This window comes from Pogoniulus pusillus, chromosome 24 (assembly GCF_015220805.1).
Source record: "Pogoniulus pusillus isolate bPogPus1 chromosome 24, bPogPus1.pri, whole genome shotgun sequence".
Taxonomy (NCBI): Eukaryota; Metazoa; Chordata; class Aves; order Piciformes; family Lybiidae; genus Pogoniulus; species Pogoniulus pusillus.
Genome location: NC_087287.1, coordinates 10,086,820 through 10,110,389, shown reverse-complemented (window position 1 = coordinate 10,110,389; position 23,570 = coordinate 10,086,820). Strand labels below are relative to the sequence as shown.

Here is a 23,570-nt window from a genome sequence, read left to right as displayed (position 1 = left end):
CCTCGGAGCGGGTGTGCGGGGGGGTTCCGCTCCCGTGCCCGTCGATGCTGCGGGGTTCCGGCGGTGCCGCCGTGCTCTGATGGGGGGTGTGGGGTGCGGTGTCAGTATCAGTCCCGCGCATGCGCGCTCCGGGCCGGGCGCCGCCTGGGCTCCGCCCCCACGTGGCGCGAGCTCGGCCCCGCCCTCTGCCGCCCCGCCCCAGCCTCGCGCGCATGCGCGCCTCGCCCCCAGACCGCTCACCGCGTGGCAGCCAATGAACGGCGGCGGCGGCGGCGCGCACGGCCCGTGGCGGCGCGCAGGCGCGGCTGCGACGTCGAGCCCAGCCGCCGAGCGCGGCCGCGGTCCGTGCCCGGGAGCGGTACTCGTGCCCTAGCGGCCTCCCGTCCGGCGCCGGTGAGTCACGTGGGCTGCGGGCCCTCCTCTCTCCGTCCCGGTACTCGCTTTCTGCTTCTTCCTTCAACTCTCCTCGCCGCTCAGGCCCGGCCGCCCTCTCCGCTACCGGCCGGTGTCCTGAGCCCCTCCCGGTCCTAGCCGCCCCTCCTACGGCTCCCTCCGTTATGCCGCCGTCCCCTTCTCAGCTCGGGCCCTGTCGCGGTGTTCTCTGCCCCACGTTTTCCCGCATACCCAGGTGGGGAGTCTGCTGCTTAGCTCCCAGCGGGGCCGCAGCCGCAGGGACTTGCCCCTCTTGGCCCCTGGCCTGCCCCTCCGCTGTCCTCGGCGGCGGTGCCCGCGACCCCGCAGCGCGGTTCCGCACGGCCGCCCTTGCCCGCGAGCTCCCGAAGCCCGGCCCTGCCCGGAGGTTCGGGTTCTTCCCAGGTACAGGCTCCGCTTCCTCCCTCCCCGGCTCCCGTGCTGCCTCCTGCTGGGCCCGCGAGCACTGGGCCCTTCCCCGCGGCCCGGGACCCCCTTCCTTGCGACCCCTCCCTCGGTGGAGGGCTGTCCCGGTCGGCCGGCGGGAGCGGGGCTGGAAGGAGCGATGCCACGGGGACGATGGCTGCCCATGTGAGCGGCCTGCGAGCACACGGGGACGGGCCTGTTTGCACGGTGGTCCATCTCGGACGGAGGCGGCGGCCGCCGTTCTCCTCGCTGAGTTCCCGGCAGCGCCCGGGCGGATGGAACGGCCGCGGCCTGCAGCCGGGACCTTCCACGCGGGTCCGACTGCATCTGAGGCTGTCCCGGGGCCTCTCGCAAGTCCGGGTAACTTCGGCTTTGGGACATTTCAGGTGCCCGAGTGCGGGTACTTGGCTCCCGCAGGACCGGGAATCGAATCCTGGTGTCCAGCCCCGTGGCTCCGGAACAAGATCATTCTCCAGCCGGCTCCCACGGCTGGCGTGTCCCGGGCAGCGCTGCCGGTGACCAGCCTCCTCCTCACCCCTCCCCAGTCCCATCTGCGGGCTGTGTGGAGTCCAAGTGGCCACCCCTGCCTGTGGTAGGAGCCGACCTCTGGCATTGCCCCTTCATTCCCCCCCGAGTGTGTCGGCATTCCCTGTGCCACTGTCCTGGCGACCCCCTACAGCCCTCCCTATGTTCGGGTCTGAGCCCAGGTGTTGAGGGGAGCAGGATTTTATGTACCAAGTGTTGCTGATCGTTTTGAGGTGTAAAGTGTGACTGGAGCACAGCAAGGAGAGTTGATCCTGGAGCCTCTTAGTGGCTTTAATCTAATTATCACCTTCACTGCCTCCGGTCCAGGCAGCATTTCGTTGGCAGCCAAGAGGAAGGTGATGGTTGGGTGGTGCTAGTGGGGTCCAATGGGACCCTAAGCTGTGGTTTGGGGACATCTCAACCCATCTTTGTGCCTGTTTTTTCTGACAGTGGCATCCCCTAATGCAGCAGCAGAGGCTGGGTTGGTTCCTCGCTCACTGTGGTGCAGAGCGGATTGCAGCCTCGGTGAAGGAGGTTGCGGTGGGAGTTCCTGCTTTGTCTCTAAAATGGGGCTAATCCCGGGTAAAGCAGCGTGGCAGGCAGGGGGCAGAGGGTGGGCATGGTATGAGCCAGGCCTGGAGGTGATCATCATGTGGATGGCAGCCTGCTGTGTTGTGTGTTTGGCTATTCTGTATGTCCAGCCGTGGAGGAATGTGGTTGTGAGGATGTGGGCTGTTGCTCCTGAAGTCCAAGCTCGGCCATGGAAACCTCTCTCCAGCTGGGCTGCCCCCAGAACAGACGTCTGTTGCTCAGCACTGGGCATCCATCTTCTGAATGACATCAGGACCGTGTAGCCAAATGCCCTTTCTGGAGCAGAGCTGCTATGGATGTGCTGCTTGTGCAGCAGGGACCATCTGCCAAGGGGCACCCTGCAATTTTGTGTTGTGGTGGGGGTCTCATCTCAGTGTTCACAGTGCCCTGTGACACCCAGGCAGCACTGATGGCTTTGCCTTTTAGGTGCAGTTTGTGGTCTGCTTCTTGGCACCCCGTGTCCAGTCCTGTGGTCTAGGCTAAAACCCCCTCCTCTGGCTCATTGCTGTTGGGTTCTGTGGCTGTGGGGACCCCACAGCAAAGTGCTGTTAGCTGGAGCCCCTTTCTTATCCCTTTGGGACCTCTCTGTGCTGTAACACAGGGAGGGTGACAAGGAGGAGTTCTTGTGTTCTCATGCTGGTTCTGCAGCACAAGGCCTTGAGTCTGGTTCAGTTGTACTACTGGCCTGCAGGCTTGACAATACTTCTGTTCTCTCTGCTGAGTTTTAGCATCTTAAATCTCAAGTGGTAAATGGGAGCTGATTGTGTGAGCTCAGAATGAGCAAAGAGTGCCAGTGGAGAGAGAAAGGGCGTCTTCAGCATTGGGTTTGGCATTGAGGGGCCTGGTGCCAAAGCTGAGGGCACCTCTGGGTTCCTCTGCACAGCTCCCAGGTGTAGCCCATCAAGAGAGTGGGAACAGGTAGAGCACATCCTGTCCTGTGCCACCCTGCTCTGCCCTGTTTGGGAGTTGCCTCACATGGAAGGAATTGTTTGTCTGAGTCGTGCCATGGAAACTCGGTTCGGGGTGGGCAGGGAGCTGCGGATCGTGTTTGGGAACCAGTAGCTGAGAGTGAACTCTCTCTTCCCTGTGTTATTGTGCTCCTGTCCCCAGGCAGTGACAGAAACCTGCAGTGGCGAGTGTGATCTTTCTCCTTTCGGGGCAGGAGCGCTGAGCAGCGGTGGTCACAGCCCCTGAAATGGGGCAGGAGTGCTGGGAGCTGGTCACGCGTGTTCCTCCCAAGCCAGCCAAGGTGTGCAGAGCCAGAGGCAGCGCATTTTCCTGCCCTGCCTGATGCGGGCTGCGCTGGGGTCAGTAGATGAACAGGACAGTTTGGGTGAAGCTGGTGGCATGCTGAGGAAAGCAAGGTGGGAAGGAGCAGTGTGAGGCTTGAAGAGGTGGTGCTGCAAGGAGAGGATATTAGAGTGAGGCCACACAGGTCCTTGACCAAAGAAAAGGAGACTCTGGCTGAAAGAAATGGAAAGTGGCAGCAGTTGTGCTTGGAAATGTCCGAGAGGAGGGGATCAAAGTAATTTCCCAGGAATGGAGACGAGGGAAAATGGAAACAGCCCCTTATGTGATGGGGAGAGAAATCCTTTAGACTGGGAGAGAGAAGCTCTGGAGGTGGCCGAGCATTGCTGGGAAAGGGGGTTATGGGATTGGAAAAACAGGTGGAATTCCCAAGAGAGGGAAAAGGGAGTCACTGTAACACATGCGCTCGGTGGAGTTTGACTGGAGGAGGAAGGAGCAGGGCTGAGCTGAGGGCAGATCAGGAAGGCTGGAAGGGAGGAGCTGCTGGGCTGGAAGTGGTGGAGGGAGAGGAACCAGAGGCAGGATCAGAGTCTGCACAAGCCTCAGGTAAGAAATGACCTGGGGACTCCTTCAAGGAGGGAGGTCTGAGAGTGATCTTTATGGATGGGGACAAGTGGCCATAGAGAGGGTCTGGGGAGGAAGCAGAGGAGAAAGAAGGGTTGATAGAGCAGAGTGAGGTTGGTTGTGGGGCTGAAGGGAAAGGCCATAGGAGAAAGTGTGTGTTGAGGAGAGCCAGTATAATCTGTGGGAAGCCGAGGTGGATTTCACTTGTGTTTCTCCTGCACGACCAGGGTAGAGGACAAAGATAGTCGAGGCGAGTACAGCCATGTAGCTTAGCCCAAACAGAAGAGAAAAAGACACCTTGAAGGTTACACAGCAGAGATGCTGGCACATCAGATGTGCTGCACCCTCAGATGCTTCAGCCGCTTGGGTGTTCCTGATGGTGTGAGATGGGACCTGCTGCCTTATGGTCAGGGCGCACAGACGTCCTGCCCTTGGCATGGGCACAGTGCCTGGGCTGTCCTGGAAGGGTGATCCCTGCAGCATGGCTGATGCTCTGAGGGGTTTGGTTTGCCAAGGAGCTTGAAAGGGTCACAGCTGCATGGAGGCTCGGGAGCCAGGTGGGTTTGGCTCAGCAGCCTTCCGTACGTTTGTCAAATTGAGCAGTTACTCTTGAGTTACTTGGGACACAGGAGTTATATCTGTGTTGGATCTTGATTGCATGTCACTGGTGACAGCACCTGGACTTTCTGCCCCACGTGGAGCACCTATTCAGGTGGGCTGTCCCTGAGCAGTGACCTTGACTCGCACAGTCTCTGTTTTCCCTTGTGGTGCCTGGTGCTTCATCTCTGTGCTCAGCCAGGGTAGCATGTGGAGTTTGGCAGAGGCACTGTGGGCAGCAGCACCTAGGTTCGTGACCCCATCTTTGGGTGGGACAGCAGAGGCAGAACCAGGGTCACTTGGACTTCTAAGGAGGTCTAGGTCAAGAAGAACACAGGTTCTAATGTGGAGAACTGAAAGAGGGAGATGAGGACCCCCTCTTCAATTTGGCAGTGTCTGTTTGAATTCAAGGTGTGGCTTTGTTTTCATGGCGGAGCCTTTCAAAGGGCTGGGGTGTTCTGTTGCAGCAGAGCAGCTTGTTCGCAGATTGCTTCTGCTAAAGTAATTAGCAGTGCTCTGATGTCATCTCTAAACTTCTGAGTAACCCATCCCTAGAGCTGCTGCCTGCCTGCATCGCAGCACTGCCCTCCCGGGTGGTGGCTTACCTTATTGGTGGGGTGTCAAGGTTTGTGCTTGCCTCATGCTGAAGCTCAGCATCATGTCTGGGGGCAGAGCGAGGCTGTGGAGCTCGACACCTACCAGGGAGAATGGCTGTGTGCAGAGATGTTCATGATCAGCGCGTCCCAGAGCTGCTCTTGGGTGAAGCTGGAGCAGTCCCCAGTCAGCTCACAAGCCCTGGCCCAGGGCTTCCTCGCAGTCGCAAGGACAAGCAGCTTGGTGTGAGAAGCTGAGCTCTGCTTCTACGAGACAGAGCTGCTCCGCAGTGGGAGCGGTTTCGCCATTAGTCAGCCCCAGTGACTGACGCCTGGTTTTGTGACTGAACCGATTTAATTGTAACCCGTTCTTGTCATTAAATGTGCCTTTGATTCCGAGCTGTTGTTCTCTCAACCTTCACAAGCGTTTAGTCAGCACTAGATACTTTCCTGTCCACCCTGGGAAAAAAAAAAGCCTTTGCAAGGCAGAAGAGGAGAAGAGTGGAAGGAGAAATCGAGCGAGTTGTTGGAGTTCTGTACTTAGACCTGGTGACTCAGCCAGCAAGGTGGACAGTGGGTGACAGGGCCAGAGGATTCCTGGAGCAGCAGGAATCAGTGTGATGCAATCAGTGTCTGACTTGTCCCCGAGCTGTGATTCCCTCTGAGGTGTTTGCAACTCAGGGCAGGTTGGTGCCTCCTGCTTCCCCTTCTGAAAGCATTCGGTTTTCCGTGGTTTATGCAGTGTTCCCTCCTGTGTCCTCATGATCGGCTACGGGTGGCAGGTCCCCAGGTGCACCCACAACAGTGGAGGCACCTGGTGAGAACCCAGCTCTGCTTCATCCAGAGCTGCGAGTCCCTCCTCTGGTCAAGGGCCTGGTGCTTTTCATGGGCCTCTCCTGTCTCCTGCCCTCCGGGGAACAGGATGAGATTCTCAGCTGTCCTGCCTCCTGCGATCTCCACCCTTCCATTAAGTCTGCAGGCTCTGATCAGCCCCTTCACCCCGGGGCAGCCAGCATGCGCTGCTGTGCATTCTCAGCTGTAGCTGCAGAGAAGCCATGGGGTCCTGTGGGGCTCAGCGTGGGTTTCCAGGGTGAGTTGGGGTCTTGGTGCCCTCTGTGGGGAAGGAAGGGAGCACCTGAAACCAGGCTTGGGGGCTCATCACAGCCAGCACAAGGTCATCACACCAGTTCTGCAGTCGTGGTGGGGGCAGCGATGTCAGGCGATAGGCTTGGGGCTGGGCTGTGGCACTGCTCTGTGTCAGACCAGGCTGGAGGTGGCATCTCACCGACTGGGACTCGCCAGCAGCGCTTCACATCCTTCCACCAAAGGCTGCTCCCTGTCCTGGGGAGCTTGGCGGTGCTTTAGCGTTCGTAGGTGACTGCCTCTTCCCTTGCTGTGGTTGTCTCTTCCCTTGCTGTGGTAACCTCTTTATGTTTTGTTCTAGGTGAAGTGTGCCAGACCAGATGTCGACTTCTAACAATTTTGTGTAGGTTGTCTTTTTTTTTTGTTAAAAAAAAAAAAAGAGAGAAATGGATTAACGAGGAAGAATTTCAGTGAAGGAAGGGGAGTTAAAAATGGAGCCATTTGGAACAAACTGAGATCTCCCCCTGCACCAGTTGGGCCATGGGTGAGACGGACTCCTTCAGCACTGTATTTGCCACTGGTGGTCTCCTGCGGTTGTAAGAGCGATCCCTGAAAGCTAGCTGCAGATCTCTCTGTTGACCTGCCCTGCACTGCTTGGAAATGGTTTAACAAAGCTCCTGTCCCTTCCCGGCCACCGAGTGGATACTGAGCCCGCAGGAAGGCCCAGGGGACTGGGAGAAAAGGAGCAAGTCGGAAGAGGACAAAACGGCACAATCCTGGACCTTCCCCTTCTGCCCCCCTTGCAAAGAAAGGATTTACAGCTCAACCTTGCACCAGCTGTTCCTCGGCTTTAACAGTCAAGAGAGAAATAAATAAAATTAAACGGCCACCACCAGCCAGCCTTGGATCCTGGTGAAATCAGGGAGAGTGTTTCCGTGACCCCTCCAGTGAGGGGGAGGAGCAGGAGGCACAGCAGAGCCGTGAGGAAGCGCTGGGCAGGTCGTCTGCCAGCCACCCTGTCCTGCCGTGCAGCGACGGACCGGGACTGTAGCTGCTCAAGGCAGATCGAAAAGGAGAAGTGGCGTCCTCAAGACTCCCGGGGTGGCTTTTTGTGCAGGAAGTGCCCCCGCATCTTCCTTTTCCCAGGGTGCTGGCTGGGTGGGAGGGAGCACCAGCCTCTTGTCCCCTTCCCCTCGAGCCCGGTCGCTGGAGTCAGCCCTGCAGGGACCGTCCCTCTGCCAGCTGCTGCCCGACTGAGTGAGGCTCTCAAGGGCTCTGGGCGTTTCTGCCCCAACCGACGGTTTTGAACCCAAATCGAGTTCTCTGTTCTGAAATCTTAATGGTTTTCACCCTCCTTCCCCGTGCTCTCCTGTGGGGCAGAGCGTAGTGTGGACTCCTCTCCCGAGACCTCTCTGAGTTTCCCGGACTGTCAGCTGCAGGCAGAGCTTGCCCCGGGAGCCGGTGCGGCGGCTGAGGAGCGGGTCCTCCCCCGTCCCCCTCCTCGCCCCTTCTCGCCCTGCTCTGACCCCGCCGGGCCTGGGCTATGCTGCGGGGCAGACCCCCCTCCACAGCTCCAACATGCCAGCAGCGTCCGGAAAGAGGTTCAAACCCAGCAAGTACGTCCCGGTCTCAGCTGCTGCCATCTTCCTAGTGGGAGCCACCACCCTCTTCTTTGCCTTCACGTGAGTCCCAGCTGCTGGCCAGGGCGTGGGGTGGGCGAGGGGGGGACCTGGGACCCAGCCTCCCTTGCAGTGCCCAAGGATTGGGGAGCACAGCTCCTATCCATGGGGATGTCTGGCAGAGAGGGCCTGTGCCTTATTCCTGCACTGAAAGAGGGACGTTGTGCTCTGGGTGCTGGAGGATGGATGGTGCCATCCTCCAGAGCTGTGCAGCCTCACTCGATTTCCTGGAGCTGAGCTCAGGGAGTGGGCATAGTGGTGAGGCACCTGACTCCTGCAGCCCCTGCTTCTCTCTCCTCCAGTGTTTGCACGACTACTTTCACAGATGATCTGGGAACTCGTGTGTGACCTATAGGTGGGAAATGGCCAAGAGAGCTTTCTCTTGTGGAGTGAAGTGAGGGGGGTTTGGTGGCCTGGGGCTTTGTGTTAGTTTCCTAGCTGATTTGTGAGCCACAAAGGAAAGTTCAGAGAGGAGAGCTCTGACCCGTGCCTGGATCTAGGAGTCCACAATGTCACCTTGGCATCAGCTTTTCCCTGAGGAACTGAGGGTTTGATGTCTCTGGAGAGGAGCTGAGGAGGTGGCCAGCTGGCAGGTCACCAGGGTCTGGGATGGACCTGGAGCCAGGGTGTGAAGTGGTACCAGTTGCTGAGGAAGGGCAGGGCTTTGGCTCGTGTTAACTTGCTGACAAATTAACACTTGCTCGGCTCTGGTTGATACAGTGGGGAGACAGGAGGACCCCAAGGTGCCCAGCAGGCTGCTGGGCTGCTATGCTAGTGCCAAGGCAGGTGTGTACTGGACAGGAGTGCCAGAGCACTGCAATTGGCACCAGCTACCATATCTTGCAGCAGGTCCTGGAACTGTTGTTTGGGGTGGCACAGCAGAAAGCTGTAAATTAGATAGCTCAGCACCTCAGGGTACTTGATGGTGGCTCCACGTGAAGGGTCTAGGGTTGCTTGGGCAGTCTGGGGGTGTGTGATAGGTGGCTGGGGGAGGCAGGGCAGGGGTCAGGGTGGCTGCTGCCTGTGTGCCCTCATGCAGGGTACCTGCAGGCAGCTCCCTCCAGCCAGCTGCCTGCCCATGGCCCTTCTTTGCCTCCTGCACCCATTGCCATCACTGGTGTGCCTCCATCCCTTTCTTTTGCAGCACCAGTGCTGCAGGTGGGTGACATGCAGCCTCTACAGGGCCTACCAGCCTTTCCAGGGAGGCAGATTGGCCCTGCTCACGTTTTCCTGTTAGCTGAGCTTTTTTACTGCCAGCTGCCAATGGCAGGGTCCTGGCTGCACAAGGAGGAGGTGCAGCTCTGCTTCAGGGCTGCCTGGCTCTTGTGGGGCACCTTCTCCTGCATCTCAGTGAAAGCTCTCCCTGCTAAGGGGGTTTGCTGCTGGTTGGGTTGCAGGGATTTTCCAGAGCTGGGAGGCAGCTCCTCAGTCAGAAGGGCTGATGGCTGCTGCTGCTTCCTTGGGATGGAGCCACTGGGGGCTGGAAGGTCACCATGGCCGTGACGCCTGGCAACAACCAGGCAATAAAAGAGTAATTTGATGACCAAAGGGCAGAGTGGTTTGATTGACTCCTGCTGGGAGCAGCTGGCAGTGTCGCTCGGCAGCATGCAGCCGTTGCTCGGCAGCAGGTGACAGTCCCTGTGAGGGGACACCGACGTTGGTCGTAACTGGCGCTGCCGGCAGAACTGGAGGGTCTGCTGTGCCGGGTGCCGAGCACTTGCAGGAGTTCCTTGTCCCGGTGCTGCCTTTTCAGGGGGCTGAAGGGGATGAGGAGGGAGCGGGCGATAGCTTCCGAGCAGCCATGTGGGCGCAGCACCTCAGAGGGAAAGGTGCGACTCCAGTTTGTCACACGGCGCTGCTGGGGGACAGGGAGGCAGCTGTGCCCCGCAGCTGTGGCTCTGGCCGGTGCCTGCCGCAGCGCTTATCAGGCGCACCGGGAGCTGGCGCGGTGCCGTCCAGCAGGTTTGTTGAGAGCAGGAGCAGCTGGGCAGGGTCCCTGTAATTGCAGGTCAGTGGATGTTATTTAACCTACTTTAAAGCAGCGCTCTAGCCCCACGGGGCACAGTGTGCTTCCAGCAGGGCTCCTCGGTGGCAGGGAATTCATCGAGCTGCTGCTGGCCGTGGGCAAATCCTGCCTGGCTCTGGATTGGGGCCGAAGGGACAATTGTCTTATTCCTAGCAAAACTACAGGCTGCTTTTTGGCCCTGTCCATGCTGGCCCAGGATTTGCATCTCTGGGCCAAGAACTCTGTTTAATTGATTAATGAGGAGATGCTGCAGAGCACGTGGCAGCTGGGATGAGCTGAGGCCAGCAGGCGGTGGGAAGAATGGCCATGCCCAACCTCCCTCTGGAAGGAGTGAAGAGCTCTGACGTGCTGGGGTCTCACACTGGTGCTGCCTTAGGACCAAAATTCCCCTTCGGACTCGTTGCCCCTTCCTACATCTCCCTCTGGCCTGTGCTGGTCCCTGCTCCTCATGCTCAGCCTTTCTGCCGTCAAGATGCTGGGAGCACCCAGGCTGGCCTAGGCAGGGCTCTGAGGGCAGCCTGCTGTCAGGCAGCCTCCTCCTGCTCCCAGCTGTGGCTCAGCCCGGATTCTTGAGCTCTGTAAAAGTCGGCAAAGTGAAAACTTCTCCTTGCCACTGGGTGAACCTGTAAAGCTCTGACCCCTGCTTTTCCTCAGTCCTTGCAGGCCACGAGGGACCTGCGCATTTGTGGAAGGAGCTTTGGTCTCTCCTGGTGTTGGGGGAGAGAGAGGCATGGGGATGTGGCAGCCCCTGGAGCTGACGATGCTCTGGAACCTGCTGGCACACTCCTGTCTGGGTCAAACTTGTGTGGCACTGAGCAGGGATTGCATCTGCAGCACATGGGAGCTGGAGGGACCACGAGTCCAAACTGAAGAGAGGCTGACATAGCAGCTCTCTGAGTCTGGGGGTGCAGTGGGGACAGTGTCCTTGGGACAGCTTTGGGGACAGCAAGGGGCTGAGGGACCACAGGCTCCGAGCCCAGTGCAGGGAGGAGAAGCTGGGCCAGGCAGTGATGAGGTTCTCCTGGTGTAACTGCAGCCAAAAGCCTGTCCCAGGCCCAGATGTGACTCAGTCTGCCCCAGGTTCCCCAGATCCTCTCATGTGCTGCCAGGGACAAGTCTCGACAGCTCCTCTGGCAGCCGGCGTGTTTGCACGCCGAGGGGGAACCAGCGAGTTCCCCGGCACCAGCGTGGCCGCGATGGGGAGCAGCCTCCTCCTCCTCCCTGCGGGGCTGGAGCCTGCACTGCCGGCTGCTCTGGGCAGGGCCCACGGCCCCGCTCTATCGGGGAGGAAGGCGAAAGGCAGGAGCACAGCAGAGTCTCTGATAAGGAGGTGTCCCAGGCGTGCAGCCACCTTTGCTCCCTGTGCTGTGTCCCTCCTGCAAGGTGGTGCTGCTCTGCTGCCCAGCGCTGGGGGCCGTGGGCAGGATGTCAGTGTCTGGGTTGGCCTGGTATTGGAAAGGTTCCTGCTTCCATGGCATGGTGGGGCCCATAGGTGCAGGGAGAGCTGGGAGGACAGCAGGCAGTGGGGCTTGCCATACTTGGAGATGCCAGGGGAGAGACCCTGGCATCATGCTTGTGACGTGATGATGTTCAATTTGAGGATACCCTGTAAGCTGCAGGTCCTTGTCCTCAGGGAGGGTGTTCTGCTTGTCCTGGCCCATGGAGTCACAACCTGGGTGGCTTTGCTTCCCTGGCTAGTTGTTCAGGGTGTAAAGTCCTCTCTGTGCAGTGTGGCCCTTGGCAGCCAGCACAACCTGGTAAGGACAGGGATTGCCAGTCAGCCCTGAGACACTGCACCAGCACTCCAGCCAGGTCTCCCTTCTAAAGGCTGAAGTTCAATCTTCCATCCTTCTGTGATGTCTGGCTGCCAACTATGGTCTAGGACTAACTGGGTCCTGCCTCGGGGTTTGCACTACTTGAAATGGAGGCAGGAGGCTGGTTTGCAGGACATGCAGCAGCCACAGAGCAGAGCTGGGCTGGCAGGGCTCAATGTCCCCAGGGAGGTCCCCATTTAGTCCATCAGCATCACTGGTTGCCCTTTTATAGCTGTGGCTGTGTCCCCCTCAATGCCGAGGTGCTGAGCCTTTTGATGCTTCCTCAGCTAAAGGTCATTGTCACCCTGGGCACCTGCCAGCCACCATTGTCCCCTGGGAGCTGAGCTACTCCTGCCTGGAACAGGTTTGGTGCAGTTGGTGCCGGAGGTGCCCCCTCCCCCCTGGAAGGCTGATTGTTCCCTCTCTGCCGACCCCAGAGCTTTTTGCCAGCTCCAGCCCTAGCTGAGGCAGCTTCATCTCTTGCAGCTGTGCCAGGGTCTGTCTGTTGAGGACCTGGAGTGAGTGCATGGCTGGCTCAGCCCTGTGCAGGGATGCTGGCATGTGGTGGCTCTCCATGGCTCTTCTCCATCCCTCTCGACTGAAGGTTTGGCCTGGGATTTTCCTTCCTAGACAGAGGAGCTCCTTCCTCAGTGTTCCTGGAAGGGCTTTTCCTCCCTTTAGGGTTCATCTAAGCCTTCCCACTTGCTCCTCTTCCTTCAGCACTTTCTCCTCTGATACTCAGCAGAGAGCAGAGCCAGGGAGGCTCCTCTTTAGTTGTGGTGCTCAGCTCTGTGTCTGCACTGGGTGCCCAGGGCAGGAGCAGAGAGGAACCCTGTTCTCAAGGGGCTGCCTCGCTGTGAGGGCATAGAACATCCCCACTGAGTCCCCCAACACTCTGGGAGCTGCAGGGAACAGGAGCTTTGGCCTTTGCCTAACTCTCCTCCAGCTGCTGGACGAGCCCCTGGGGGCTGCCAGGTCTCTGCCAGCTTTCTGCCTCACCAGCTTGCCCCACCACAAATAACCAATTTCCCCTCTGTGGGACTGGGAGACTCTCACTTTCGTTTTTTGCAAGCCACCAAAGCACTGGAATGTTTTCTTGATGGTGCTGGCCATGGGCCGACCTGGCAGCAGCTCAGAGCTGGGGCAGGCAAGATGAGCCCTGTCGCCTGGCAGATTGGAGGGGGAGGGCATGCGGGGTGAGCTGTGGGCTGCCAGCATGGCTGCCAGTCCCGAAGCATCTCCCAGTAATGCTGGTTGTACTGAGCCGGCTGGGCTGGGCATGGCTAGCTCAGCTCTTACATTCTCCGTGTGCTGTAGGTGCCACACCTCTCTGAAGCTGTTCTCCAGGGGTTTTGGGGCACAGACTGGAGAAGGCTCCCCTCACCAGCCTGTCCCCACTGTGCTGGCACCACCCACTCTGCGGAGAATCCCCTGGCCAGCCTCCAGCAGGACACGGGGTCAGCATGGCAGAGCCGGTGTGGCTAGTGCTGAGGAGCAGGTTGTGGAGGAGCTGCTCCCCACCCTGGAGCAGAGCTCTGGGTGAACTGGCCTGGAGATGCCATCCCAGATGTGGGGAGGTGGGGAGGCATCGCCCAGGGTGCCAAGAGGGTGAGGCATCCACCCTGGTGTGGTGCTTGGGGCTCTGGAGGGTGTGGAGAGTCTGCAGGTGGAGCCTATTTTGGTGTGCGAGGCTGGAGTCCAGAGGAGCTGCTGTGGGTCCGGGTGCCAGCAGGGCAGGAGTGTGCTGGGTGACAGAGCTGAGCTTGGCTCTGTACACACTCCTGCCAGCCAGGTGTCTGGTCAAGTGGCAAGGGTTTGCCTTCCCAGTCTTGTCTTGCCCTTGTCACTGTGCTCAGTGGGTGCTGCCTTGTCCTTGGCCAGTGGAGGCAGGTCCCGCTGCCGCTCCCACCCTCCCTGGGTGCCAGGCAGGACTGGGCATGGAGCCATGCCCGGGCCTGGGTGTGCCTTCCTCTACTGCCAGGTGGGTGCCAAGGCAGGTGTGCCCACTTCTCCAGCCCAACCTGTCTTATCTCCTGCTGCCGTGTTCCCTGCCTGGCACCGTCCCCTGTCTCCCCACATACTGCCCCACGTAGGAGGATCCCCTCTGCTCTCACTTGGGGCCCTGCCAGCCCTCTACTGGTCTCTACTGGGGGCAGAGCACTGCAGCAAGGGTTCATTCCAGGTTGTAGCCTCACCAAGGCTACTGGTGCTGCCATGGCAAGGACAGGGGCTGCCTTGCTGTGATGGGACCTGTCACACAGCGACAAAGGAGGGGATGGGACCAGTGGCTGCCTGTTCACCTCTACCTGCTCGGAGGCTGTGGGAGATTACAGTGTGGGCACCATATGTCGCCCTGCCCACTGAGCCCTGCCCCTCTCTGCTCCCACTGCCTAAATCCATCTGCGCTTATCGCTGCGGGGGGAAGAGAGGGACAGATGCTGCCCTAGATCTGTGAGATTAAACTCCCATCAGCAAAGCAGATTAGGGGATTACGCTGGCGCCGCCGAGGGGGAAGCCCACTGTCCTGAGCCCGCCACGCCAGGGACATGGTGGAGGTTCCCCTGCCGTGCCCGTGGAAGAGCCAAGTGGTGGCTGTGACTGGCGGGTGCAGTGGTGGGGTCCCCATGTGCCGTGGGCCCAGCTCAGCGCGGTGTCACCACGGCCTGTTGCCGCTCCACGTGGCAGCGAGGCCCTGTGCTGACACTGCCTTGTGGGATCGTGGGTGCAAGAGGCCAGCAGTGGGTTTGCTTTCCAAGGACTTTGCGGACCACTCCCCACACCAGCCCTCTGAGCGCTCCCCTGAGGCTGGGGGTTTGGCTGGTGACACACCCAAGGTCAGGCTGGCTTGGGCACAGCTCCGGTTCAGGTGTGGAAGGCACTAAGAGAGGGCAGAGTTGACCATGTCCTGCCTGGACAGGAGCCTGGAAACCTGACCTGTGATCAGGGAATGTGGATGTCCTGGTCAGGACACCCTGGGCATGGCTGGCAGGGATGGCTGCAGGGCTTTGGGGGTTGGTTGAGTCCTGCTCTACCCTGGTTCGCTCTGAGAGCACCATCAGGCTTAGTGACACTTGCCTGGGGCCGTGGGGAGAGTGGGGAGGTGAGCAAGAAGTAGCGTCAGAGGGGCAACCCACGGGCACACGCCAGGGTGTCTCACTGCCATTGTGCCCGCAGGTGCCCGGGGCTCAGTCTGTATGTCTCCCCTGTCATTCCTGCCTACAATGCTGTTGTCTTCCTCTTTGTGCTGGCCAACTTCAGCATGGCCACCTTCATGGACCCAGGCATCTTCCCACGAGGTGAGTCAGGCTCCATCTGGGAAGGGGCTTGGGTTTAGCTGCCTCTTTCCTCAGAGGTGAAGAGGATTCTCTCCACCCTGTCTGGGTGGGATCAGGTGGTCACACCCATGCCGGGAACGGCAGTTGTGGGTTCAGCACCCAGCCTGCAGGACTGGGTGGGGGAAGCAGCACAAATCCTGGCATCATGCTGGGTACCTGGGGTTTCAGGGCAGGGCTGGGAGAACCTCCCTTGTCTGCTTGTGTCTGGGAGTCCCTGGCTAGTCCTGGTGCTGGGTGAGATAGGCTGGGTGACACAGGAGGGCGATGCCGCCTCCAGCTTGGGAGGGCAGGAGGCCGGTGTGGGGCACTGACATGTGGCTGTGCTGGGGATTCCCATCAGCTGAGGAGGATGAGGACAAGGAGGATGACTTCCGAGCTCCGCTCTACAAGACGGTGGAGATCAAGGGCATCCAGGTGCGCATGAAGTGGTGCGCCACTTGCCGCTTCTACCGGCCGCCGCGCTGCTCCCACTGCAGCGTCTGCGACAACTGCGTGGAGGTGAGGACTCGTGGCTCTTGCTGCCTCTTCCTTTGCAGATGCACCTTAACACACGGTGCTGGTGGAAGCCCTGGCAGCCGAGTTCCTCACCATGTCTTTCCCCCCCCACACAGGAGTTTGACCATCACTGCCCCTGGGTCAACAACTGCATCGGGCGCCGCAACTACCGTTACTTCTTCCTCTTCCTGCTGTCACTCACCACGCACATCATGGGGGTGTTCGGCTTCGGCCTGCTCTACGTCCTCTACCAGGTGGAGGAGCTCTCCGGTGTCCGCATGGCCGTCACGTATCCTCTGCCAGGCCGTGGGAGTGGGGCGGTGGGGCTGGGGGTGGTGAGCGGTGGAGCCGGGGCGCAGCCGTTCCTTAGCTGGCTGCTGACAGCATGGTGGTGATGTGTGTGGCTGGCTTGTTCTTCATCCCTGTCGCTGGCCTTACGGGGTTCCACGTGGTGCTTGTGGCAAGAGGCCGGACCACCAATGAACAGGTATGACTGTGGGGCTGGTGCAGGGTTGCTGGCCCCGGGGAGGCTATGTGGGTATCCCCAGGACCAGAGGGACGAGAGCAGGCTAGATGGAGGTGAGAGGCGGCCCCTGAGGTGGCCGAGGGTAGAGCGCAGGGTGTCAGGGAGTGGAGGCTGAGGGCACCTTGTCTTGATAGCATGGGACAGTGAGGTCTTTGCTGCTGGCCTTGGGGGACTGTGGGGAGGATGGAGCTGAGCAGGCTCCTGAGGAGGGTAGGAGGTGACCACACAATTTGGAACAAGGCACCTTCCCTTTGCACATTGAGAAAAGTCTTCTGGTCCTCACAGGTGGTTGAATGCTGAAACAGGCTGAGAAAAGGGGAAGTATCTCCATCCCTGGAGATTGTCCTGAGGGATCTGGACAAACTATGCAGCCTGATTTGGGGCTGGCCCTGAGACCCCCGAGGTCCCTGCCCACCCAAGTGAGCTGCAGTGCTTCTTTTCCACAGGTGACAGGCAAGTTCCGCGGTGGTGTCAACCCCTTCACCAACGGTTGCTGTAAGAATGTCAGCCGGGTCCTCTGCAGCTCCCCGGCCCCCAGGTGAGCCTGGTACAGCCTGGCTGTGCCACACAGCACCTGGGTAAAATGGCAGCGTAGGTCCTGATCCTCCTCCCACCCCTCTTCCAGGTACCTTGGGCGTCCAAGGGCTGAGCAGACTGTGCTGGTGAGACCTCCCTTCTTGCGGCCTGAGGTGTCAGATGGTCAGATCACTGTCAAGATCATGGACAATGGTATCCAGACAGAGCTAAAGAGGACAAAGGTGAGGAAGGTGGGGATTAGCGCTGGGGCCCTCCGTGGAGCCCAGGGGTGCAAGCCTGCATCCGTGAGTAAAGAACCGAGTGAGCCTTGTCATGTCTCCTGTCCCGCTCCATGTTGTCTTGTTCTGTGTCCCTGTGGGACAAAGCCCTCTCCCTCCATGCGGCTGCGGCCACATGAGGCTTCGCACCCTCCCTTGCCCCTCCCCATGCTGTCCTTTGCCTCGCAGTGTTCATTGGAGCTCTCTGTCCTCAGCGCATCCCAGCACGGAGGCATATTCCACCGTCGAGCGCTCAGATGTCGGATGGCCTGGGAAAGCCCCAAATGCCACTGCCCACTCCCTGCCTGCTTGAAGGTAGGCTGAGGCCCTGGCACGCCCTGACCCCCACTCTGCGCTTTGTCTCTGCAGTCCAAAGGAAGCCTGGAGGTGACGGAGAGCCAGTCTGCGGATGCTGAGCCACCCCCCCCACCTAAGCCAGACCTCAGCCGCTACACGGGCCTGAGGACACACTTAACCTTGGCCACCACCGAGGGTAAGGAGGATGCACAGGGTCCCTGCAGCCGCTGGGAGGGGAGCCCAGGGCTGTGCCACGCAGAGCAGGATCCAGGGCCATAGGCAGAACAGGCTGCAGGGCAGGCCAGGAGCACATCAGCACCGCTGCAATATGGGGCACAATGTGCACGAGTTCTGGGCTGGTGTGTGTGGCCCCTTGCACTCGGAGAAGCCTGCAGGATGCTTCCAGCCAGCTGTGCTCCATCGGGAGAGGAGCAAGAGCCCAAGCTGAGGCAGCATGGTGCATGTCTGGAGCTGCGGTGAGCCACAGTGGCCTGTGGCAGGTGGGCTGCTGTGCCACAGGCGGGCCCAGAAGCATCACCAGGATGAAGGTGGCAAAGGAGCAGCAGCCTGGCTTGGTGGCAGAGAGCATGTGTGGCAGCGTGACTCGCTCTCCCGCTTCCCCGCGTGCTGGCGAAGCAGTGCTGGAGCTTCCTGTGAGGGCTTGGTGAGAGAGGTGGGATGTGAGGGGCAGAGCTTGGAAGCAACCGCTTCCTGCAGCAGGCTGGAGGCCTCTGCAGCTCTTCCCACTCTCTGGCCATGCTGGAGAAGGGCTCTGCAGCATGTGTGTCCATAGGGTGACAGCACCCTGGTACCTACTGGCACCTCAGTTCTCTGCACACCCCACTGGGGCTGCTGCAGGGATGTGGAGGTGCCAGCCCCACACATGTTGCTGTGGGGACATGTTTTCCATTCCTCTCTGCCTCCTCCACCCCTGGTGCCCATTCCTTGAGCCCATCCCTCTCTCTGCTTCCATCCCCTAGTCTGTCTGTCCCAGGCTCAGCGCTGGTTCTTGGGAAGGAAGGTCAGGGCTCAGAATGACCTGTTCCTTCCCTGCACAGCTCTGGGGAGCTGTTGTCTGAATGTCCTCTCCCCTGACTGCAGACAGCGGCTTGCTAGGCAAGGACAGCCCCCCGACACCCACCATGTACAAGTACCGGCCTGGCTACAGCAGCAGCAGCAGCTCGGCAGCCCTGCCTCACTCCAGCAGTGCCAAGGTAAGGCAGCGTGCTTGCCTTAAGGGGGTGCCACCGTGTTCCTAGTTTAGGGAGAGCATGGTGCTGGTGCTGAGAGAGCTGCAGGAGCTCTGTGGGTGACATCTGTGTCTCTGCCCTGCAGCTGAGCCGCGTGAACAGCCTGAAGGAGCCAAACTCCATCTGCGAGGGTGGCCACAAGCCCAGCTACCGCTCCGAGCCAAGCCTGGAGCCTGACAGCTTCCGCTCGCCCACCTTCGGCAAGAGCTTTCACTTCGACCCGCTCTCCAGCGGCTCCCGCTCCTCCAGCCTCAAGTCAGCCCAGGGCACGGGCTTTGAGATGGGTCACCTCCAGTCCATCCGCTCCGAGGGCACCACCTCCACCTCTTACAAGAGCCTGGTGAACCAGACGCGCAACGGCAGCCTGTCTTACGACAGCCTGCTGACACCCTCCGACAGCCCCGACTTCGAGTCGGTGCAAGCAGGCCCGGAGCCCGACCCGCCGGTGGGATACACCTCGCCCTTCCTCTCGGCCCGCATCGCCCAGCAGCGGGAGCCCGACCTGCACGGCCGCTTCGCCAGCACCGTCTCGCCCAAGCACGCACCGCCACGCGAGTCCTCGCCCGTGCGCTACGACAACCTCTCCCGGCACATCGTGGCCTCCATCCAGGAGCGGGAGAAGCTGCTGCAGCAGCCGCCGGCCGCGGGCCGCGAGGAGGATGCGGCGCTGGCAGACTCGGGGATCCATTCGACGCCGGGCTCCAGCAATGCTCCCCGCACCAGTTCTTCCTCGGACGATTCGAAGCGCTCGCCCCTGGGCAAAAACCCACTCACCCGCCCAGCCCCACCCCGCTTCGGCAAGCCCGAGCCCCCCCATGCGCCCCGGGTGCGCTCCCTGGGCTCCCCGGAGCAGCCCCCTGCCCCCCACCTGGGAAAATCTGTGTCTTACAGCAGCCAAAAAACAGCGTCTCAGGCCAGCAGCCCCGAGGCCGAGGAGGTGGCCTTGCAGCCCTTACTGGCACCAAAGTGAGTACCTGGAGGGAGCCAGCTGCCCATTGCATGCCCCCTCCCTGCCTGGTGCTCCCTCCATCCCTCCTTCGTCTGCACCAGCACCCAGGGTCAGCAGCAGTCCCCTCACTGGGAGCCATGCTGCCAGAATAGAGCTGGCACCCCTGCCCCCTTGCTGGGACACACAGGCTTCTCAGGGAGCTGGGATGGTGTGTGGGTGCTGGGGTCATTGGGGCAGGCAGGGCTGTGATAGGTGCTGGGATCTCTCCCCGGGGTCTTTGTTCTTGTCCCTGCCCCAGCCCCAACCTGTGGAGCCCTGCTCGCTCCTGCTCCTCACGTCTTGTGTCCATCCTTGCCTCCCCAGGGATGAGGTGCAGATGAGAACAGCCTACAGCAAGTCCAATGGGCAGCCCAAGAGCCTGGGCACGGCCCCCCCGGGCCCGGGGCAGGTGCCCCTCAGCAGCCCCACACGTGGAGGAGTCAAGAAGGTCTCTGGTGTGGGGGGCACCACTTACGAGATCTCAGTATGAGGGGCAGAGCCGCTCGCCCCTCACTGCTCCCAGCCACCCCCCGCAAAGGGACGTTCTGCGGCCAGACGCTCTGCGGACTCCAAGAGAGCCAGGCAGGGGGGGGTCGGGCCCGCGGCCTCCGCTGCTGCTCCCCTTCCTCAGCTTCCCGGGCCTGGGGGCCGACACGGAGCGGGGTTGAGCTTCCCCCTCCCCCTCCGCAAAGGACTGCCAGCGCAAGGGGGCTGGCGAGTGCTCCAGCCTTGCCCCACCCTGGCACCCTCCTGGCTGGGCCAGCCACCTGTGGGCCTTGTGCAATCACCCGCTCGCCTAGCGTGGTAGGAACGGATTGTTTTTAAACCAGAATACTTTTTTTTATTATTATTATTATTGTTACGGATTCTATTTTTTTTCCCTCTTTCCGAGTTACCGGGTGTGTGTATATATAAATATCTATATATATAAAAATATAAATATTGGGGGAGGAGGGAAATTTAAAGGAAAAAAAAAACAAAGGGGAGGGGGGGCAGAAATTATATATTTCACCCAGAGAGAGATGGAGAGAGAGGAACTGCCCCTTCCTGTCTCCAGAGGAGGGGAGTGGGGGCTAGAGCTGCCCCTTGCACCAGTGGAAGATGCTGGGGCAGGTGCTCAGTGTTGCTCGCCCACCCAAAGCAGAATAGGCTAGGGCAGGTGCCACATCCCTCTACCCAGCCTTGCCAAAGGCCAAGGTGTATTCAGCCAAGACCTGTTCTTCACCCCCAGCCCCATCCTGGGGCTGTCTGGGCTGAGAACAGTAGGGAAGCAGCCCACTCCCTATGAGCTGAGACGGGCACAGCTTATGCAGAGAAGCACAGGCTGCAGCCTTCCCCAGCGGCAGATTTTCCCCCTTTTCTGATTCCCTGGGGCTTGTGTTGGCAGGGGGAGGGAAGAGGCTTCCTTGCTTTTTTCTTTCTTTTTTTTTTTGAATGGGTCAGAGGGGGTTTTCTTGCTGTCACGTGGTTGGTTTTATTTCCGTTGGGGGGGAAGAGGAAGGCCAGCAGGGTGCATCCCCATAAAGCAATATTTTCTCATCACATGCCAAAAACAAAAAAAAAAAAAGAAACCCCAAAAAAGCAGCCAAGGAGCCCAGAGCTCCCTGTCTCCCCCCTCCCCAACCCCACCTTTGCCCTGCCCAGGCAAACCACCCCACACAGGGCCCACAAAACTTCAGGCACTACTTGACGCTTTCTCTACGGCACTATCTCTCCTGTGGCCTCTGCAGAGCCACGCCATTGTTTTCAGTTTTTGGGTTGGTTGTTTTTTTCATTTCTTTTTTTTCTTTTTTCTTTTTTTTTTTTTTTTATTATTAGCCATTTTAAAAATGAGGAATAAAAGGATATTTAATGAGCCACCCCAGCGGGCATATGTGTGCTTTGTTTAGCATCCAGGGATGGAGTCCGGAAGGATTCTCAGCCTTCCTCTCAAGGAAAGAGGCCTGAGGAAAAGGCAAGCCTGGCCCCATCTCAGGGAGACACCTCCTTGAGTGGCTTTGGGGCAAGCTCTGCTCCCACGGAAGGCAAGTTTTAATCCAGGGTGTGAAGAGAAGTGTCTCTGGGCGAGATGGAGTGGAGCTGGTGAGGCGCAGGACACCGCACAGGACGCTGTGGCCAAAGGAGGACCTAGGTGTTGTGGCACGACTGCTTCTGGAGCTCCTGGTGCACACAGCCATGGTCCCAGGCATTTGGCTGGCAGCTGTCCAGACACAGGGCCTCTTGGGGGCCACTCCTGTCCTCACCTGGCAGGGGGCACAGAGCCCTTTCTAGCCCTGCAGCAGGATCCTTCTGTCCCTGCTTTGCAGGCAGCAGATGGCACAGGAGCTGCTGTGCAGGGTGGTGGAGGTGAGAGGTGCTGCCACCCATAACCTCTTTTCCCAGGCCATAGCACCCCATGGCCTCACCCTGGTCACATCACCTTGCCATGATACTGAGGGGTGCAGCTGCCACTGCCACCACCCCTGCTCAGAGCAGAGGCTTTTAATTAAAAGGTGACTAAAAAGAGAGGTCCTGATGCACCAGGTGCTTTTGGCATAAAAGGCTGCGGCCAGCAGTGCCTCTGTTCCCTGGTCCCAGCTGGCTGCACAATACAAGTGGGGGATGTGAATGTCCTCTCTGCCCAGGGGGGGCAACAGGCCAGCCCGAGTCCCACACTGAGTGCTGCAGGAGGGGTCAGTTCCTCCTACATCAGCCCAGGCCATTTCTGTTGGCAGGAGGGTCCCTGGGGTGGCACTGGCATGGCCTCACCGCAAGCTGCTGCTGCTGGCCTGGGAGCTGCCCACCCCTGGGTGCTCTGGGCTGTGGCGATTCTGTGGAGAAAGGACAGACATGTATCCCATAAGCCTCCTAGGGAACGGCTGGCAACAAGCAGTGCTGCTGCCCAGGTCAAGCTCACTGCCAGGCATCCCCCAGGGTGGGCACAGGCTGGGAAACAAGCCCTGACTCTCCCCACTCACCTTCTTTTTCTTCTTCTCTTTCTTCTTTCTTTTCCTTTCTGGATCCTCCTCTTTTTTCTTCTTTTTCTTCTTGTGGTCGGAGTCTGAGGGGGTTTCTGGAGGAACAAGAGCACTGGGTAAGCTGGGCATCCCCCGAGGCTGGAAGGAAGAGGGGCTGGTAGGGGCAGTGAGGCACAGCAACCTGGGGGAACGGGATCCTGGGTTCGGCTTTGCTTGTGTTTGTGCTTGTTCTTCTTCTTGGGTGGCTGGATGTGCATCAGCCGGCACTGCTCAGGCAGCTGGGGAGAGGGGACGGGGCTGGTCAGGCCACAACAGGCACTGCTGGCTTGAGTGGCTGCCCCCAGCCCTCACCCCAGGCTCACCGGGCCGGCGTGGAGGCGGAAGCCAGTCAGCATGGTGCCAGTAAGAGGGGTAAAGGAGCTGCTGCAGATGGGGGGCTTCTCGATGAGGGAGCGCAGGCTACTGTTGTCATGGGAGCCGGGCAAGTCGATCATGCCCGGCAGGTCGGGCAAGAAGTTGCTGAGCTTCTCTTTCACCTTCTTGCCGCAGAACTTGTTGTAGGCATGCTCCAGGTTGTAGTGCGTGATCAGGTTGGTGCTGCCCGTCAGCTCCGTGGTGCCTGCGCAGCCGCAGCCGCCGCCGCGGGGAGGGGACGGTGTGGAGGTGCCGCCCTGCCGGGCCCTCCGCCCCGGCCCGAAGGACCCCCCCCAAGCCCAGCCCGAAGGACCCCCCAAGCCTTCCCCCTCACCCCAGCCCGGGCACCAGGGCTCCCCAGCCCACGTCCCTCCCCACTTCCCAGCCCGGTTCCCCCCAAACAAGGCCCCATTTCCCCGTTGGGCAGACCTACTTGGCCCTCCCCCCCACGCTCATTGGCCTGCCGCACTGTCAGTCCGCGTCTCCCCGCCCACGCTCTCTCCCCTCACTGGCTCACCCCGCTGCCAGTCAAGCCCGCGCCGACAGGCTAAGGGCTCCGCCCGCCCGCCCCGCGCCGCGGCCCCACCCCGCACCTGGTAGCTCTCGCAGCAGGTAGAAGGGACCAGCAGCAGCCTTACGGGCCGCGTCCTCGCCCGCCGGCGGCGCGGCGGCGGCGGGGGGGGGCGCAGCCGCGGTGCCCGGCGCCTTGGCAGGCCCGAAGCCCAAGGCGGCGGCCGCGGCAGCGGGAGGCGGCTCAGCCCCACCGAACAGCGCCGAGAAGTTCTCCATCTTCCCGGCGTGCCCCGCGCGGGGCCGCCCGGACGGGATTGGCCGAGCACCTCCCAGGCCCCGCCCCCTTCCCCGTTGCTAGGGGAGACCGGACCCCAGCCTTTTGAC

General features: G+C 60.3%; 2 protein-coding genes across 2 annotated transcripts; one reads left to right on the top strand and one right to left on the bottom strand.

Annotated features, from left to right (window-relative positions):
- The first annotated feature begins 295 nt into the window (after positions 1-295).
- On the top strand, positions 296-21,161 carry ZDHHC5 (zinc finger DHHC-type palmitoyltransferase 5). Its single transcript, XM_064163473.1, has 12 exons — positions 296-393; positions 6,460-7,780; positions 14,792-14,913; positions 15,293-15,450; positions 15,564-15,736; positions 15,832-15,934; positions 16,420-16,511; positions 16,599-16,731; positions 17,137-17,260; positions 18,166-18,278; positions 18,400-19,280; positions 19,627-21,161. The coding sequence occupies exons 2-12, from the start codon at positions 7,677-7,679 to the stop codon at positions 19,790-19,792; spliced, it is 2,169 nt and encodes a 722-aa protein (XP_064019543.1). The 5' UTR covers positions 296-393; positions 6,460-7,676; the 3' UTR covers positions 19,793-21,161.
- MED19 (mediator complex subunit 19) lies at positions 21,133-23,486 on the bottom strand. The gene is made up of 5 exons (XM_064163476.1): positions 23,267-23,486; positions 22,622-22,878; positions 22,441-22,537; positions 22,260-22,354; positions 21,133-22,112 (listed from the first exon to the last, which is right to left on the bottom strand). The coding sequence occupies exons 1-5, from the start codon at positions 23,460-23,462 to the stop codon at positions 22,047-22,049; spliced, it is 711 nt and encodes a 236-aa protein (XP_064019546.1). The 5' UTR covers positions 23,463-23,486; the 3' UTR covers positions 21,133-22,046.
- Positions 23,487-23,570: the final 84 nt, after the last annotated feature.

Excerpts from the sequence above, each read along its gene's own strand:
- ZDHHC5 (XM_064163473.1), top strand. The coding sequence starts at position 7,677 with ATGCCAGCAGCGTCCGGAAAGAGGTTCAAACCCAGCAAGTACGTCCCG. Across the intron at positions 16,732-17,136 it reads CAGAGCTAAAGAGGACAAAG|TCCAAAGGAAGCCTGGAGGT; the intron begins GTGAGGAAGGTG and ends TTGTCTCTGCAG. Across the intron at positions 18,279-18,399 it reads CTCACTCCAGCAGTGCCAAG|CTGAGCCGCGTGAACAGCCT; the intron begins GTAAGGCAGCGT and ends TCTGCCCTGCAG.
- MED19 (XM_064163476.1), bottom strand. The coding sequence starts at position 23,462 with ATGGAGAACTTCTCGGCGCTGTTCGGTGGGGCTGAGCCGCCTCCCGCT. Across the intron at positions 22,879-23,266 it reads CCTGCTGCGAGAGCTACCAG|GCACCACGGAGCTGACGGGC; the intron begins GTGCGGGGTGGG and ends GCGGCTGCGCAG. Across the intron at positions 22,538-22,621 it reads TCCGCCTCCACGCCGGCCCG|CTGCCTGAGCAGTGCCGGCT; the intron begins GTGAGCCTGGGG and ends CCCTCTCCCCAG.